Source organism: Scyliorhinus torazame, chromosome 28 (assembly GCF_047496885.1).
Source record: "Scyliorhinus torazame isolate Kashiwa2021f chromosome 28, sScyTor2.1, whole genome shotgun sequence".
NCBI classification, from domain to species: Eukaryota; Metazoa; Chordata; class Chondrichthyes; order Carcharhiniformes; family Scyliorhinidae; genus Scyliorhinus; species Scyliorhinus torazame.
In genome coordinates, this window is record NC_092734.1 from 15,016,785 (window position 1) to 15,030,140 (window position 13,356).

Genomic DNA, 13,356 nt, shown 5'->3' on the forward strand with positions numbered 1-13,356 from the left:
GTGTGTCCAATCCACCTAACCTGCACATCTTTGGGTTGTGGGGGTGAAACCCACGCAGACACAGTGAGAATGTGCAAACTCCACACGGACATTGACCCAGGGCCGGGATTCGAACCGGGTCCTCAGCACCGCAGACCCAGTGCTAACCACTGCGCCACATGCCGTCCCTGCGCAAAAACACTTCTGGCACGTGGCTGGGCATTACCAGTGGGACAGAGGGCAATACTGGCAGCCCATCTCTCAGTCTTGAGAATTGGGATGATTGCACGGCAGGGTTCCATTGGGGGCTGCACCCCGTTGCGGGGTACCTGAACAGACACGGTGTTCTACTAAACACAAATGAGGTGCAGGAAATTAAACACAAAACTCAAAATAATTTGTATTTTTGCATTGGTTTAATGCACAAATAGAATACCATTAAAAGTTCGATAAGCGGGCTTATACTAACCAGCATAAAGTAAGGCACATGACGGAATGCCATTGTAATGGACATTAATGAGAGAGGGTAACATCCGTCCATATTGAACTGGCTGTTTATAACACTTCATATACAGGACGTTTTATTTCCATTACCCAGTTCCTCTGAGTCTGCCCATACATTACAGCTGTACAAAAAAAGTCTTAACACTGTTATCTAGAAATAATAAGTAAACAATCCCATCAAGTTGAACTGAAAAAGGCATGCTGGTTACAAACGGTCTACAGAAAGTTCCAAATATATATAATACCTTATTCTTCATTTGAGACTACAACCTTAAGCAGCAGCAGAATGCTTGATACAGTATTAGTCAGTGTAATACAACTATAAGAAAATGTAGTGAAGGTTTTTTTTTATTCCTAGAAGATCCTTCAGCAAGTTAAGTTCAAGTACGTTTTTTTTTTGCAAACTCCCTTGGCATTCAGAAACATCTAACACTTGCAGTAAGGCTATGATAAAAAATAAAAGACTTTAAATGCTCTCATATGCCTGCCCTAGCAATGTACATGCATAGTCTACACTATCAACGTGTTCAAATGGTTTAGTCGCACGCCTGTGCGCTTTCCCCGACGTGAGCCTGTGTCGCTCCCACAGATAAACTGCTGTGGAACAATTGAAGGGAAAGGGCATTTGCAGCATCTGTTTCTTGTCAGTTTGATGGCACAGGGTTCTTGCATGCAGCAGTAGACCAGGCGTACGAGGCTAACTCACAGTTTCATAGTTGCACAGTGGTGGATTTCCATCTACCAGTTAAATATCTAAAATTACTCTTTTATGAGTCTTCACAAAGAAAAATGTGTTTCATATCTTCTGGTAGCACAAAGTGTTTTGCTTACAAAACATCCAATTTGTCTCTGCCTATATAATAGCAATCAAATAAATGGTCGCGTTTTCTTGACATCAATATGCACATTCCTCGACATAACAACAATTGTTGCCTTCCTGGTAACAGATGTACAATAGTTGCTTGTTATGTTTGAACAATCTAATACAAGACTGCTAGCTTAGATGGCAGTTATTTTCCAAAATACACATATATAAACTGTAATGTATTAATAGAATAAAACTAGAATTAGTTTAAACATTGGAATAAATGCAGGTTAATTAATACTGATAATATTTTCATCCCGATTTCAATATATGGCTTCAAGAATTGTAAGGGTTCACTTTTTCTTCCCCCAAGAATTATGTACCAACTTTCATACAATAATCATCTGTTTTAAACATCATTATTTACCTTCCTAGTCAGATTACTCTGGTTGCATACTTTATACAGACAATGACCTGTAGAAAAAGAGAATTTTCTCCGATAAATAATATTTTCTTTTGGCTATAACCTTGGTTTGTAAAATATTCAAGAAAACTCTCAGTTGTGTTAGTAATTTAGTAGAAAAGGTCTTTTGAAAAAAAAAATCTTTTAAAAAAAATCCACGTTATTTTAAGAAAAAAACCCTCAAAAGAACAGGACCCTAAAATTCATGCCCCTGAATATATACAAAAAAGGTTACTGCAGATAAACAGGAACTTGGAGAGATAGGAACTTGGCTTCATAAGAAATATTTGTTAACATTAAAATTTTTAACATCTAGAAGGTTTCCAAAATACACACACAATATAAAAATCCAAACAAAGGACTATATAGTCAGTAATACTTAAGATAAATACATCTGCAAGCAGAATTTAGAATACATCATATATGGGTAAATATATCCAATATAGCTAAAAACTCCACGCTCTTCATTTTCTTGATTGTCCCTTAAAAACCTCACTTTCATACTCACATACTTAGCGTATAAGTTTCTTGTCAGTTTTCTGACATGTCAGTCTAGGTTAACCCTTTAGGTACTGAGTTAATAGTTCTGTCAGAAGGAAGTGTTCAGGGGACTGGACACTCATCTCCCTACCTCTGCCACAAGCACCTTTTAAGGTGTGCAGTCTGTCTCGCGGTTGCGGCCGAGAATAAAGTGCCTGGAAATCAGGTAGCTATTTGATCCTGCTCCACTGGGCCATGGGGGCGTCACTATCATTTGGCATTGCAACCTCCCTACAAAAGACGAAAGTACGGCTAGATGCTTAGGCTGACTAGGCACCCAGGTGCCAGGGCTGTGGTGGGAGCTGTACTTTTCATCATTCCATGACTCACACCGACTGCTAACATTACCCCGCAGCCGTGCCCCCATTTTGAGGGACGAGGAAAGAGGCAGAGTTAGGAGGCGGCAGGGGGAGAATGTCGTGGGCTTTTGCATGCACATGGTGTTTTCTCCATGAATGTCTGAAAGTGTGTGCGCATGTTTGTGTACATGTCTGTGTGTGATGTGTGTGATGTGTGCCTAAAAAATATTTCATCTCGAGTCTGGTTAGCAACAGTAAAGATAAAAATCAATAACATGGCCAACTTTTGTTAACCGCTGTCTTGTCCGCATCATCACCGTCTGTTTGATATACTGATATGCCCAAGTATTGTACATGAGAATAGTTTTAACCATTTGCGTCAGATAACAGTAGCATATCTTTGCGAGGACGACAGAGTGATGGAACGTGGGGTTTGCTTTTGTGATTCCTTACCGCTGAGATCTCAGTCATAGTGTTGGTTTGTTTGATTGCAAGGAAGCAAAGGCTGGGTATCTCACCACAGACAGGTGGTGAGCAGTGTCGCTCTCCCTCGTGAATTGACAGCTCACTCAAGAGGGCCATTAGGAGAGGCCGAGGGGGCTAGTGTCCCACTGAACCATCCGGAGAAGCGAATGGGGCTTGGCGCCAAGGAGATGGGAGGGGGGGGGGGGAATAATTTATGAAACGAAGCTTCCGACTCCAGAATCTGTATGTTTTATCCAACAGAATGAATATTGTGAAAAAAAGAGCAAATGATTGAAATGCGCATCAGGCCAGTCAGCATCTGTGAAAAGTCCTTGATCAGTACTAGTGTCTGAAAGATAAAGAGCATTTTAAGAGTAGGGGGAAAAATGTGGGAGAGGAGGGAATGAAAAGGTGAAAAGATAGACCCATAATATTCTATTACCCTGTTCTTCCACTTTACTGATGTCGACTGACCTACTATGAATTTCTGGGGCTATTTTACATCCCTGGCAGCTTTTAATTTTATATTTCACTAGTTTAATGGCTTGTAGGAAACTTTAAGGCAACAGTTCATCTCAGTAAGGCATCATGCCAGTGCTTAGAGTAAAGAGATCACAGTGCATGGCACGCAGAAGAAATGGCACATTGTATTAGGGAAAAAAGTCCTTTCATTCTAAATGGTGAAATTAAATTTATCTGAGGAGTTCAATTTTTTTTTTAAATGTTTAAATAAAAAGAGGAAGAGTTGGTGTTCTGCAATTCCCTTGTAATTCAGCTATCTTTTAAATTGATCAGGATATACAATGGTGAACAGCTCACTGGAATATTAATCCACGTAAAACACAACACCCTGCATTCTGCAGTGTAAATAATGGTGAACCCCTTGTTCACTTATGAAAAAATAAATTGGACAGCAATTTCCGGGGACCACACATGCCGAATTAAACTTGAAAATCTGTGTGAGTTGTCCTGCTCCTCGAGAAGCTGCACTACACTGGAACCTCGCAATGGGACCTACCATTCAATCACGTAGAAGGGATGAAGTTACTGCAGTTGTGTACACAAAACACAACATAGGAAGTTACAGTTTGCCGATTCAATATTTTTTCAAGAGCCCAGTTGGTCTTAATTACTGAAAAAACAACATCTGGCACTGAAAATTTACAAGTGTGGAATAGCATTCCTTCAGAGTTTAACAATCGTTAGGAATTTTTAAAAAGTTTACAAATCTAGGGCGGGATTCTCCGTTTCCGAGAATAAATGTTGATGACGGGACAGGATCGGTGGACTTCTACGACAGCAAACTCTGCGCCAGTCCCGGAGCAAATCCGAACTGTGGCACTATGGTCACAGTGGGAAGTCAGCGACGTGCGCAGCAGCATGGCTGCCTTGCAAGCTGCGGCAATGGTGGTCCATACCCGTCCACCCCTGACCCCATGGCCCACCTCCTGGCCGATCCCACTACCCCCCTTCCCAGCCAGCGGCACAGCCTTCAGCACACTTTAACGATGTTGGACACTTTGCGTACCCCCCCTCTCTCCCTCAACAGCCTCGGCACATGTTTCCCTATTTTTAAAATCACAAGTGAAACCCGCTGTCGGTAATTACTCCTGGCAGAGCCCCAGAGAATGCCAGGCCAGGCCCATTAATGATCTGTCAGCGGTGTTTACTGTACATGCGGAGAGGAATGACGCTGCTGCTGAGGGACTGGAACATGGCATTCTGTCGGGTGCCCGGCACCGGCCATGCTTTTCGCCTCATGCGTGTTTCTCTGCCAAATCGGCCGAGGGAGAATCCCTGTTCCTAATGCATTTTTACTGTTTCTTTCTGTCTCTTTTAACTTTCTCTCTTCATCACATCTTTTATTCCCTCACTCTATTTCACTTTCCATACATGATTGGATATTGAATTGACTATTTTAACTAACACGGCTTTATTTTTTTTAAATAATAAATTTAGAGTACCTAATTATTTTTTTTCCAATTAAGAGGCAATTTAGCGTGGCCAATCCACTTACCCTTTAACACCTTATGATGTAGGCCATCCGGCCCTGGGGACTTGTCTGCCCTCAATCCCAAGAGTTTGCTGAATAGCATTTCCCTATTGACGCTGATTGTTCTACATTCCACCTTTTCTATTTTCCTCTGAATCACCCGTCAATGACTGCGGCAATATAATCTTTTTTTAAATTTAGAGTATCCAATTCTTTTTTTTTTCCAATTAAGGGGCTAGCGTGGCCAATCCACTTACCCTGTACATTTCTTTGGGTTGTGGGAGTGAGACCCATGCAGATACGGGGAGAATGTGCAAACTCCACATGGACAGTGACCCGGGGCCGTGAACCCGGGTCCTCAGTGCCATGAGGCAGCAGTGCTAACCACTACACCTCTGTGCCGCCTAACATAGCCTTCTTAATGATTATTCTATTTGATTGCTTAAGGAGATACATTGTTACTTGTCTTGTTCATATAGGTCCCACATTTCCTGTAGAGGGTCGGACCGGGCAGTCCTGGATTCCTAACTCCGAGTTCAAATGTAAAAGCCCCCCGAAAGTCTGTGGGAAAGTGTAATGCACAGCAAGCACCTTTCAGATGGCGCTGACAATGAAATTCAGCCTTTAGTCCTGTCTGATGACAATGTGCATTTATGTGAAATCTTGGAGTGTCCCATTAAGGTCACAAGGTGGAGATGTTGTGCCTTTTTCAAGTAAATTAAAGATTGATTGCTTTTCACGAATTGGCTGATCCCTTGACCACTAACGAGTGTGACACAGGAATTTACGTGCGCAACCAGAAGGATGCATCTCAAAGCTTATGGAAAATCTAATAAATAACTTTGTATCTCGTTGTGGGAAGAGCAGAAAATGGTGGTTGCGATGGTTCATCGATATTTCGTCACATCACCGATGCTGGGTTGGGAATGTTCCAGTGTTTCTAAATCATGGTCGGAGGTTATTGCAGCATTAACGTGCTCAACGCCTGGAACAGTGTGACACTTTGGGGAAAGGGGGGGAGGAAAGGGCGCGTGATGGTATCCCACTCTCTTCATCACTAGGTGAGACATCTCTAAGCAAGGGGCAGTGCAACCTGCGATGGGCTTGCTGTGGTACACCATGAGAGCGTTCTGCCTCGCCTCTTCCCCTCACACACTCAATCCATACATTTCAGATAAATGGCCTGGGGAGAGGTACTTAAAACAAGATCAGGCATTTCCCCATGCGGGGAATGAATGGGGGAGGCAGTCCTTCCAGGTTGCAGTCTTAAACTACTTAGCAGCCAGACCCGGAGCAGCACTGGGAAAGAGCAGAACCACATGCGAGCTGAGACGAAATATGCGCTAACTGCATGGGGAAGGACAGCCAAAAAGTGGAAAAAGAAACATTTACTTTTGAAATGATGGGACGATAAATAACATTTAAAAATTGAACTCCACAGATAAGTAAAAGGCATGGAATTACGAAGGCACCTCGTGTTCAGTGATATCTTCAGGATTTAAAAGCTCTTATAGAAATTCACAGTATCATATAGTGCCACTGTAGTTACTTTATGCGGATACCCAGGGATTTCACTCCAGTTTTGATAATGCGCTGTCCTGTTCAAACATATTATTCAGTAACCCAAGAGTTAACCATGACTCTTTCCCTATTCAGCCTATTCTTCATTCTCTACAATACCAGACACATATTTGTCAGTCTTCATTATAATCACTTGCCAATAACCATATTTTATTTTGTACTCTTCTGATACTGATGCGTGCCAGTTTTCTTGACACAAAGAGTTAGGGTGGGTCAAAGTTCTCAAGCCATGTGCCAATTCACAGCAAATAGACTTGTACTATCGGCTTATAGATTAGTAATAGCACAGAAGGGGTTTGGTTTAAAGTATCACCCTTTGAGCCCAGTATGTTTTTCCCCCTACACTGGTTTCTCGTACAAAGTCTCTGTAAACAAAGAGTAGGCAACACACCCCATTTAAGGTGCCACTTTAGATTGCTATTGGTAATACTGTTTCTGGTAGTTAATACTATAAATACAACCTGGGAATATGCACATACGGAGGAAAGAGTCACATTCTACCAATTTAAGGCCACTTTGTTTTCTGTCTCGAGCGAGATTTTGGTGAATTCATCTTTCAACTGGATGTGTAGTCTGAGGACTCGTAAGCAGTGTTGGGAGAGGGAGGCGTGCGGGCGGGTGGGGTTGGCGACGGCGGTGGCTACGAGGTCGTGTGCCACTCACTGCACCCGGCGACAGTAATAGCCCAGAACTTTGCACTTCTCGCACAGATGCTGAGGATGTTCTTTGCTCTGGTCTGACACATCAAGGCCATCAGGTTTCTCCAAAGGTCTCTGGGAAAGATAAAAATGAGATAAAGAACAATTAACGATGACCTTTAAAGCTAAACACGTGGAAACTATACCATATTTCATCATGACCACCTTTGAGATTATTTTCATTAGAATATTTATATTTTGCCCATCCAGAAAGGACTTTAGTTTACAGGATCTAGCTAGATAAATAGTTCTTTTCGCACCAAGGTCCATATCTAGGAGGAAGAAAAAGTCCATTCAATCCAGCTGACTTTTCATGTTGATAAAAAGCAAATTACTGCAGATGCTGGAATCTGAAACATAAACAGGAAACGCTGGACAGTCTCAGCAGTTCTGACAGCATCTGTGGAGAGAGAAGGGAGCTGACGTTTCGAGTCTGGGTGACTCTTTGTCAAAGCTCCCTTTTCTCTCCTCCGCAGATGCTGTCAGACCTGCTGAGATTGTCCAGTATTTTCTGTTTTTGTGACTTTTCATGTTGCTCCAGTCCATCCATCCATCAGGGTTCAGCTTTGCCATGGCATCAAACAGCTATTTGATACATTCAAGGGCAAGTTGGATAAGTACATGGAGGGGAAAGGGATAGAAGGAGAAGCTGATCGGGTTAAATGAACTCATGTAGGAGGAGGCTTGCGTGAAGTGTAAACACCAGCATGGACAATTGGGCTAGAAAATATATTGCTGTGCTGTAAAGTCCATGTAAAGCTATCCCCCTTAAAGGTTGACTGATGGGCTTTTTAACCCACATAGGCCTGTATTGTAGTCTCTATAAAATGTTGGGGGCCGGTTTAGCTCAGTTGGCTGGACAGCTGATTTGTGATGCCGGGTGAGGCCAGCAGTGTGGGTTCGATTCCCGTGCCAGCTGAGGCTATTCATGTAGGCCCTGCCTTCTCAACCTTGCCCTTCACCCGAGGTGTGGTGTCCCTCAAAGGGGAAAGCAGCCCCCTGGGACTGTGGCGACATTACTTTATAAAATGTAAGGGTAACGTTAACAATCCTCACTCCTGAGTGGCAAGTCTTGCCTAATAGTAGCATAAACTAGAGAGGTTCCTCATTCTGTGATCCAAGCAAGGCATTGGCAAATTTACCTTAAATTGAGCTGGAGTCATGACACATACTGACTGAACTGACTTTGCTCTTCCATATGGAATTTTCCGAGTGCGGTGAATTTGTATTTGGACTTCTACCAAATACTGTACAACCACTGGCAGTACTTCAGAGGTTTAGCAGGGGAGATTTGTATTAACAGGCAATATACAGTGCGATATACAGGCAAGTTAAACACAGAACAATCAATTTTCCAGTTCTTGGGTATCCTTTCCTGTTCAACAGGTCACGCGTTGTGAACTGTCCATTGTCATATACTAACTGTTAGGCAGACGACCCCGTGAAAAACAAAACCATCACAAGTGAACTCTAAAAATGGAATCTGTGATATTGTTCTTTTATTCGTTCCTGGGATCTGAGCTGTCGCCTGCATGTATTGCTCATCCCTAATTGCCCTTGAGAGAGTGATGGTGAGTCGCCTTCTTGAATCGTCCATATGATGTGGGTATACCGACAATGTTAGGGAGGGAGCTCCAGGATTTTGACCCAGCGACAATGAAGGAACAGCGATTAATTTCTAAGACAGGATGATAAATGGCTTGGAGGGGAACCTCTAGGTGGGTGGTGTTCCCAGGTATCGATGCCCGTGTCCTTCCAAATGGTAGAGGTCATGGGTTTGGAAGGTGCTGTCGAAGGAGCCTTGTGGAGTTGCTGCAGTGCAACTTGTAGATGGTACACACGGCTGTCACTGTGGTGTAGGGAGCGAATGTTTGCAGACCGGGTGTCAATCAAGAGGGTTGCTTTGTTCTGGTTGGTGTAGATCTTCTTGAGTGTTTTGGAGGTTTTAACATTTTTTTAGAATATCCAATTATTTATTTCTGCAATTTAGTGTGGCCAGTCCACCTACTCTGCACATCTTTGGGTTGTGGGGGTGAAACCCACGCAGACACGGGGGGAAAATGTGCAAACTCCACACGGACAGTGACCCGGGGCCGGGATCAAACCCGGGTCCTCAGTGCCATAGGCAGCAGTGCTAACCACTGCACCACTGGGCCGCCCCGAGTGTTTTGGAGTTGTACTCATCCAGGAGAGTATTCCATCACACTCCTGACTTGTGCTTTGTAGATGATAGAAGATGTTGGGGAGTCAGTAGACATGTTACCTGCTAATGTTTGGAGGAGGAAGCACCTTTAGAAACAGTTCCAGAAAAATGATTGACAGCATCTGTGGAGAGAGAAGGGAGCTAATGTTTCGAGTCTTTTTGACTCTTTGTCTCCGGCTTTGACAAAGAGTCATCCAGACTCGAAACGTTACCTCCCTCCTCTCTGCACAGATGCTGTCAGGCCTGTTGAGATTGTCCAGCACTTTCTGTTTTTGCTGCAGATTCCAGCATCCGCAGTAATTTGCTTTTAGCCAGAAAATGATTTGTCTTTTCGCATCTCCTCAAACTAATCACAGTGACAATCGCTTTTAGTTTTTGGAAATTTATCTGCGCTGTTTAAAATCACTATTTATTTTCTGCACAATGGCAGTTGAGTAATTCAACATCAACGTTCACAGAACAACTCAAAACTTCAAATGACAACAGATGTGTGGTAAAGGCCTGTGATGAATCACCTATTGCTGCTCAGCGCAACAGTATTTCCAGAATAAGATTTCATTTTGCCTGGAAGACCAACAGATGTTTTAGAGTTTTTCAGTACAACAGACACTTTTATCATCACGTACGTTGATACATCTGTCTATTGTTGATTTTCATTTCATGTTACTTAAATGTTGTAATCAGAGTGGTGTCATGGCAATGTAGCATGTAAGCTATCTTATGGGCTGTCGCAATAAAGTGTGCAGAGCGATATTATGTGACTTCATCTCTCACTATATTTACATATGTACATCTTGCAACTGACATGCATCTGTCAAACTGCAGATGGCACGTGCCAAATATCACACTTTGTTCCAGATGTACAAATGTGCTCCATGACTGTAGCTGGAAATGCATAAATCAGCAAACATGCTCATCAGGCGGCAAATAAGCCCTGACTGACCTCACCCAGAGTTTACTGAAAAAGTGAAAATGTTGGCAACTCTGAGCGGGTCTGACAGCATTCCAGACTCGAAACATTAGCTCCACTCTCTCTCCACAGATGCTGACCTACCCGCTGAGATTTTCCAGCATTTCCTCTTTTTGTTTCCGATCCCAGCACCCGCAGTAATTTGAATTTTAGAGACGCAGCTTCAGCAGCATGGTAATACATTATGCACCTTGTGGCATAATACTCTGGGGTGAAATTCTCTGGAAACGGCGTGATGTCCGCCGACTGGCGCCCAAAACGGCGCAAATCAGTCGGGCATCGCGCCGCCCCAAAGGTACGGAATGCTCCGCATCTTGGGGGGGCCGAGCCCCAACCTTAAGGGGCTAGGCCCGCACCGGACGAATTTCCACCCCGCCAGCTGGCGGAAAAGGCCTTTGGTGCCCCGCCAGCTGGCCCGGAAATGACATCTCCGGGCGGCGCATGCGCGGGAGCGTTAGCGGCCGCTGACGGCATTCCCGCGCATGCGCAGTGGAGAGAGTCTCTTCCGCCTCTGCCATGGTGGAGACCGTGGCGAAGGCGGAAGGCAAAGAGTGCCCCCACAGCACAGGGCTGCCCGCGGATCGGTGGGCCCCGATCGCGGGCCAGGCCACCGTGGGGGCACCCCCCGGGGCCAGATCGCCCCGTGCCCCCCCCAGGACCCCGGAGCCCGCCTGCGCCGCCTTGTCCCGGCGGTAAGGTAGGTGGTTTAATCTACGCCGGCGGGACAGGCATTTTAGCGGCGGGACTTCGGCCCATCCAGGCCGGAGAATCGCGGGGGGTGGCCCGCCAACCGGCGCGGCGCGATTCCCGCCCCCGCCGAATATCCGGTGGTGGAGAATTCGGCAACTGGCAGGGGCGGGATTTACGCCAGGCCCCGGCGATTCTCCGACCCGGCGGGGGGTCGGAGAATCTCGCCCCGGGTTCTCATTCGGCATCACATTGTCCAATTTTGTTTGAACGGTAATACAATGAAACTTGCTAGTGTTAATATTAATGACACTCTCATCACTCGGCAGAGCAAGGCTCCATATTTCCAATAGCTCAATAGGGAGTAGTTGAAACAGATACACCAGGAAGACCTTGAATGCCCCATCTGCACTGAGCTATCTGGAGAGCAGTAGAGGCACTGGGGCTGGGACAGACTTGACTGTACTGAAAACAGAAAATGCTGGGGGGAAAAAAAACAGCAGGTTTGGCAGTATCTGTGGTGAGAGAAACAGGGTTAATATGCCTCTTCTCCGGAGCTTTCACAGCCTTGACTATGCGGCTTTTGTGAGCTGCTGAGTTGGACTCACCAATGAATAGCGACTTAGACGAGGTACCAGAGGGCAAACTATTTTGGAAGGTGGCCCAGTCAGGGGGCAGCTCCTCCCTCGGGAGATTAAACACTATTAGAAGGGGAAGATAAGAAGAAGGGCGTATGCCACATAACAGCAGTGCTAGCTGTAACCATCCCTACACAGTACAGCAAGAAGGAAATAGGCAAGAACTTCCTACCTTGCACCAGTAACACAAAAAGGCAACATAGCCCCTTGCTTGAAAATCACTGCAACGTGTTTACCATTGACCTTTTTATTTGGAATAGTGCCTGGTGTATACTCCCTAAATTGGACTGGACTGTATGGAGTATAAACACACATGCCAATCCAATCTTAACTGACCCATTTGAACCCCCAATAATCCACTTTTTTAGTGTCTTAAAACTTCGAGGCCCTTAATGAGCTGGCTTAGCATCAAGGTCAAGGGCAAACCCCACATCTGTTACTGTAATTCACATGCAATCTGTCCCGTAGCCACTCAGCTCACTCCTGCTCAGCTATTTGTGTAATTCCAAACGACTGACAATTCCCGACTCAATTCCCTGTCCGTTCCGTTTAATCTCAGCCCCAGTCATTATTATCCCAAGCGCCAAATATAAACCACTGGCTTGCACACGATTAACTATCTGGATAGGTTAACTCAATGCCTGCCATTACCGAGGCAGCGATTTACTGGATGGTCCTCGGTGCCATTTCCAAATGGAATTCAACTCAATTCTACATTCTAGATGTGAGAAAATTAGGAATATCAGTGCCAAACATGTATTCCACATTCAGCTCTTTTTCCTACTCTTTAATGAATGTGTTATTCAGCACCATCGCACACTTGCTGATATCTGGGTGCCGACAGCTTCACATTTTAGGCCTCAGTAATAAATGCAGCCCAAATTCAGATTTGAACAATTATTCATTACAAGCACTTGCTCACCCATCAGTTGATGGTGCGAATAACACATTGTGTTTGTCTGAACAGAAGTCGTTATGGGCCTTGGAGCAGGTCAGTCTGTTGCCTGAGGTGGTGCCACATCGGGCAAGATCGTCTGGTCTCTCTGCAGAGAGTTTCTCTGTGGCCCGCCGTAGACTAGTGATGGGATCTTCTTGTGTCATTGCTGTCAATGGTATTTCCCATTGAATCCACCCCATGCCACTGAGAAACCCGCAGCGGAAGTGCACCGTTGGCGGGACGGGAATATCCCGCCCAACATCTTGAAGTACAGGATTGCGGACCACTGACTTGGGTGTTGGAATGGGGTGATTCATGGAGGGAGGGACTTGGGGGTTGCCCTCCTGCATGTAAATCAACCACAGAGACCACAAACATCTCCAGGATCAATGGCTGGGCACAAGGAGTGTCAGCCATGGCTTAGTAGGTAGCGCACTCACCTCTTGAGTCAGACAACCGTGAGTTCAAGCGCAACCCCTGAACTTTGTCGCAAAGTCTAGGCTGACGCTCCAGTACAGTACTGCGGAGGTGCTACTCTCTGTTAGAGGACACCCTTGGGCTGAGATATTAAACCGAGGTGATGTCTGCCCTCTC

The 13,356-nt window shown here is 45.0% G+C and overlaps 1 protein-coding gene across 1 annotated transcript in view; it reads right to left on the reverse strand.

The window, feature by feature from the left end:
• Nucleotides 1–373: 373 nt before the first annotated feature.
• The window catches only part of zcchc24 (zinc finger, CCHC domain containing 24), a 243,474-nt gene continuing 230,491 nt past the window's right edge, over nucleotides 374–13,356 (reverse strand). Inside the window, exon 4 of the mRNA XM_072491530.1 lies at nucleotides 374–7,402. Within this exon, the coding sequence (XP_072347631.1) occupies nucleotides 7,289–7,402 (114 nt within the window). The 3' untranslated portion in view covers nucleotides 374–7,288. The remainder of the gene's footprint in view (nucleotides 7,403–13,356) is intronic.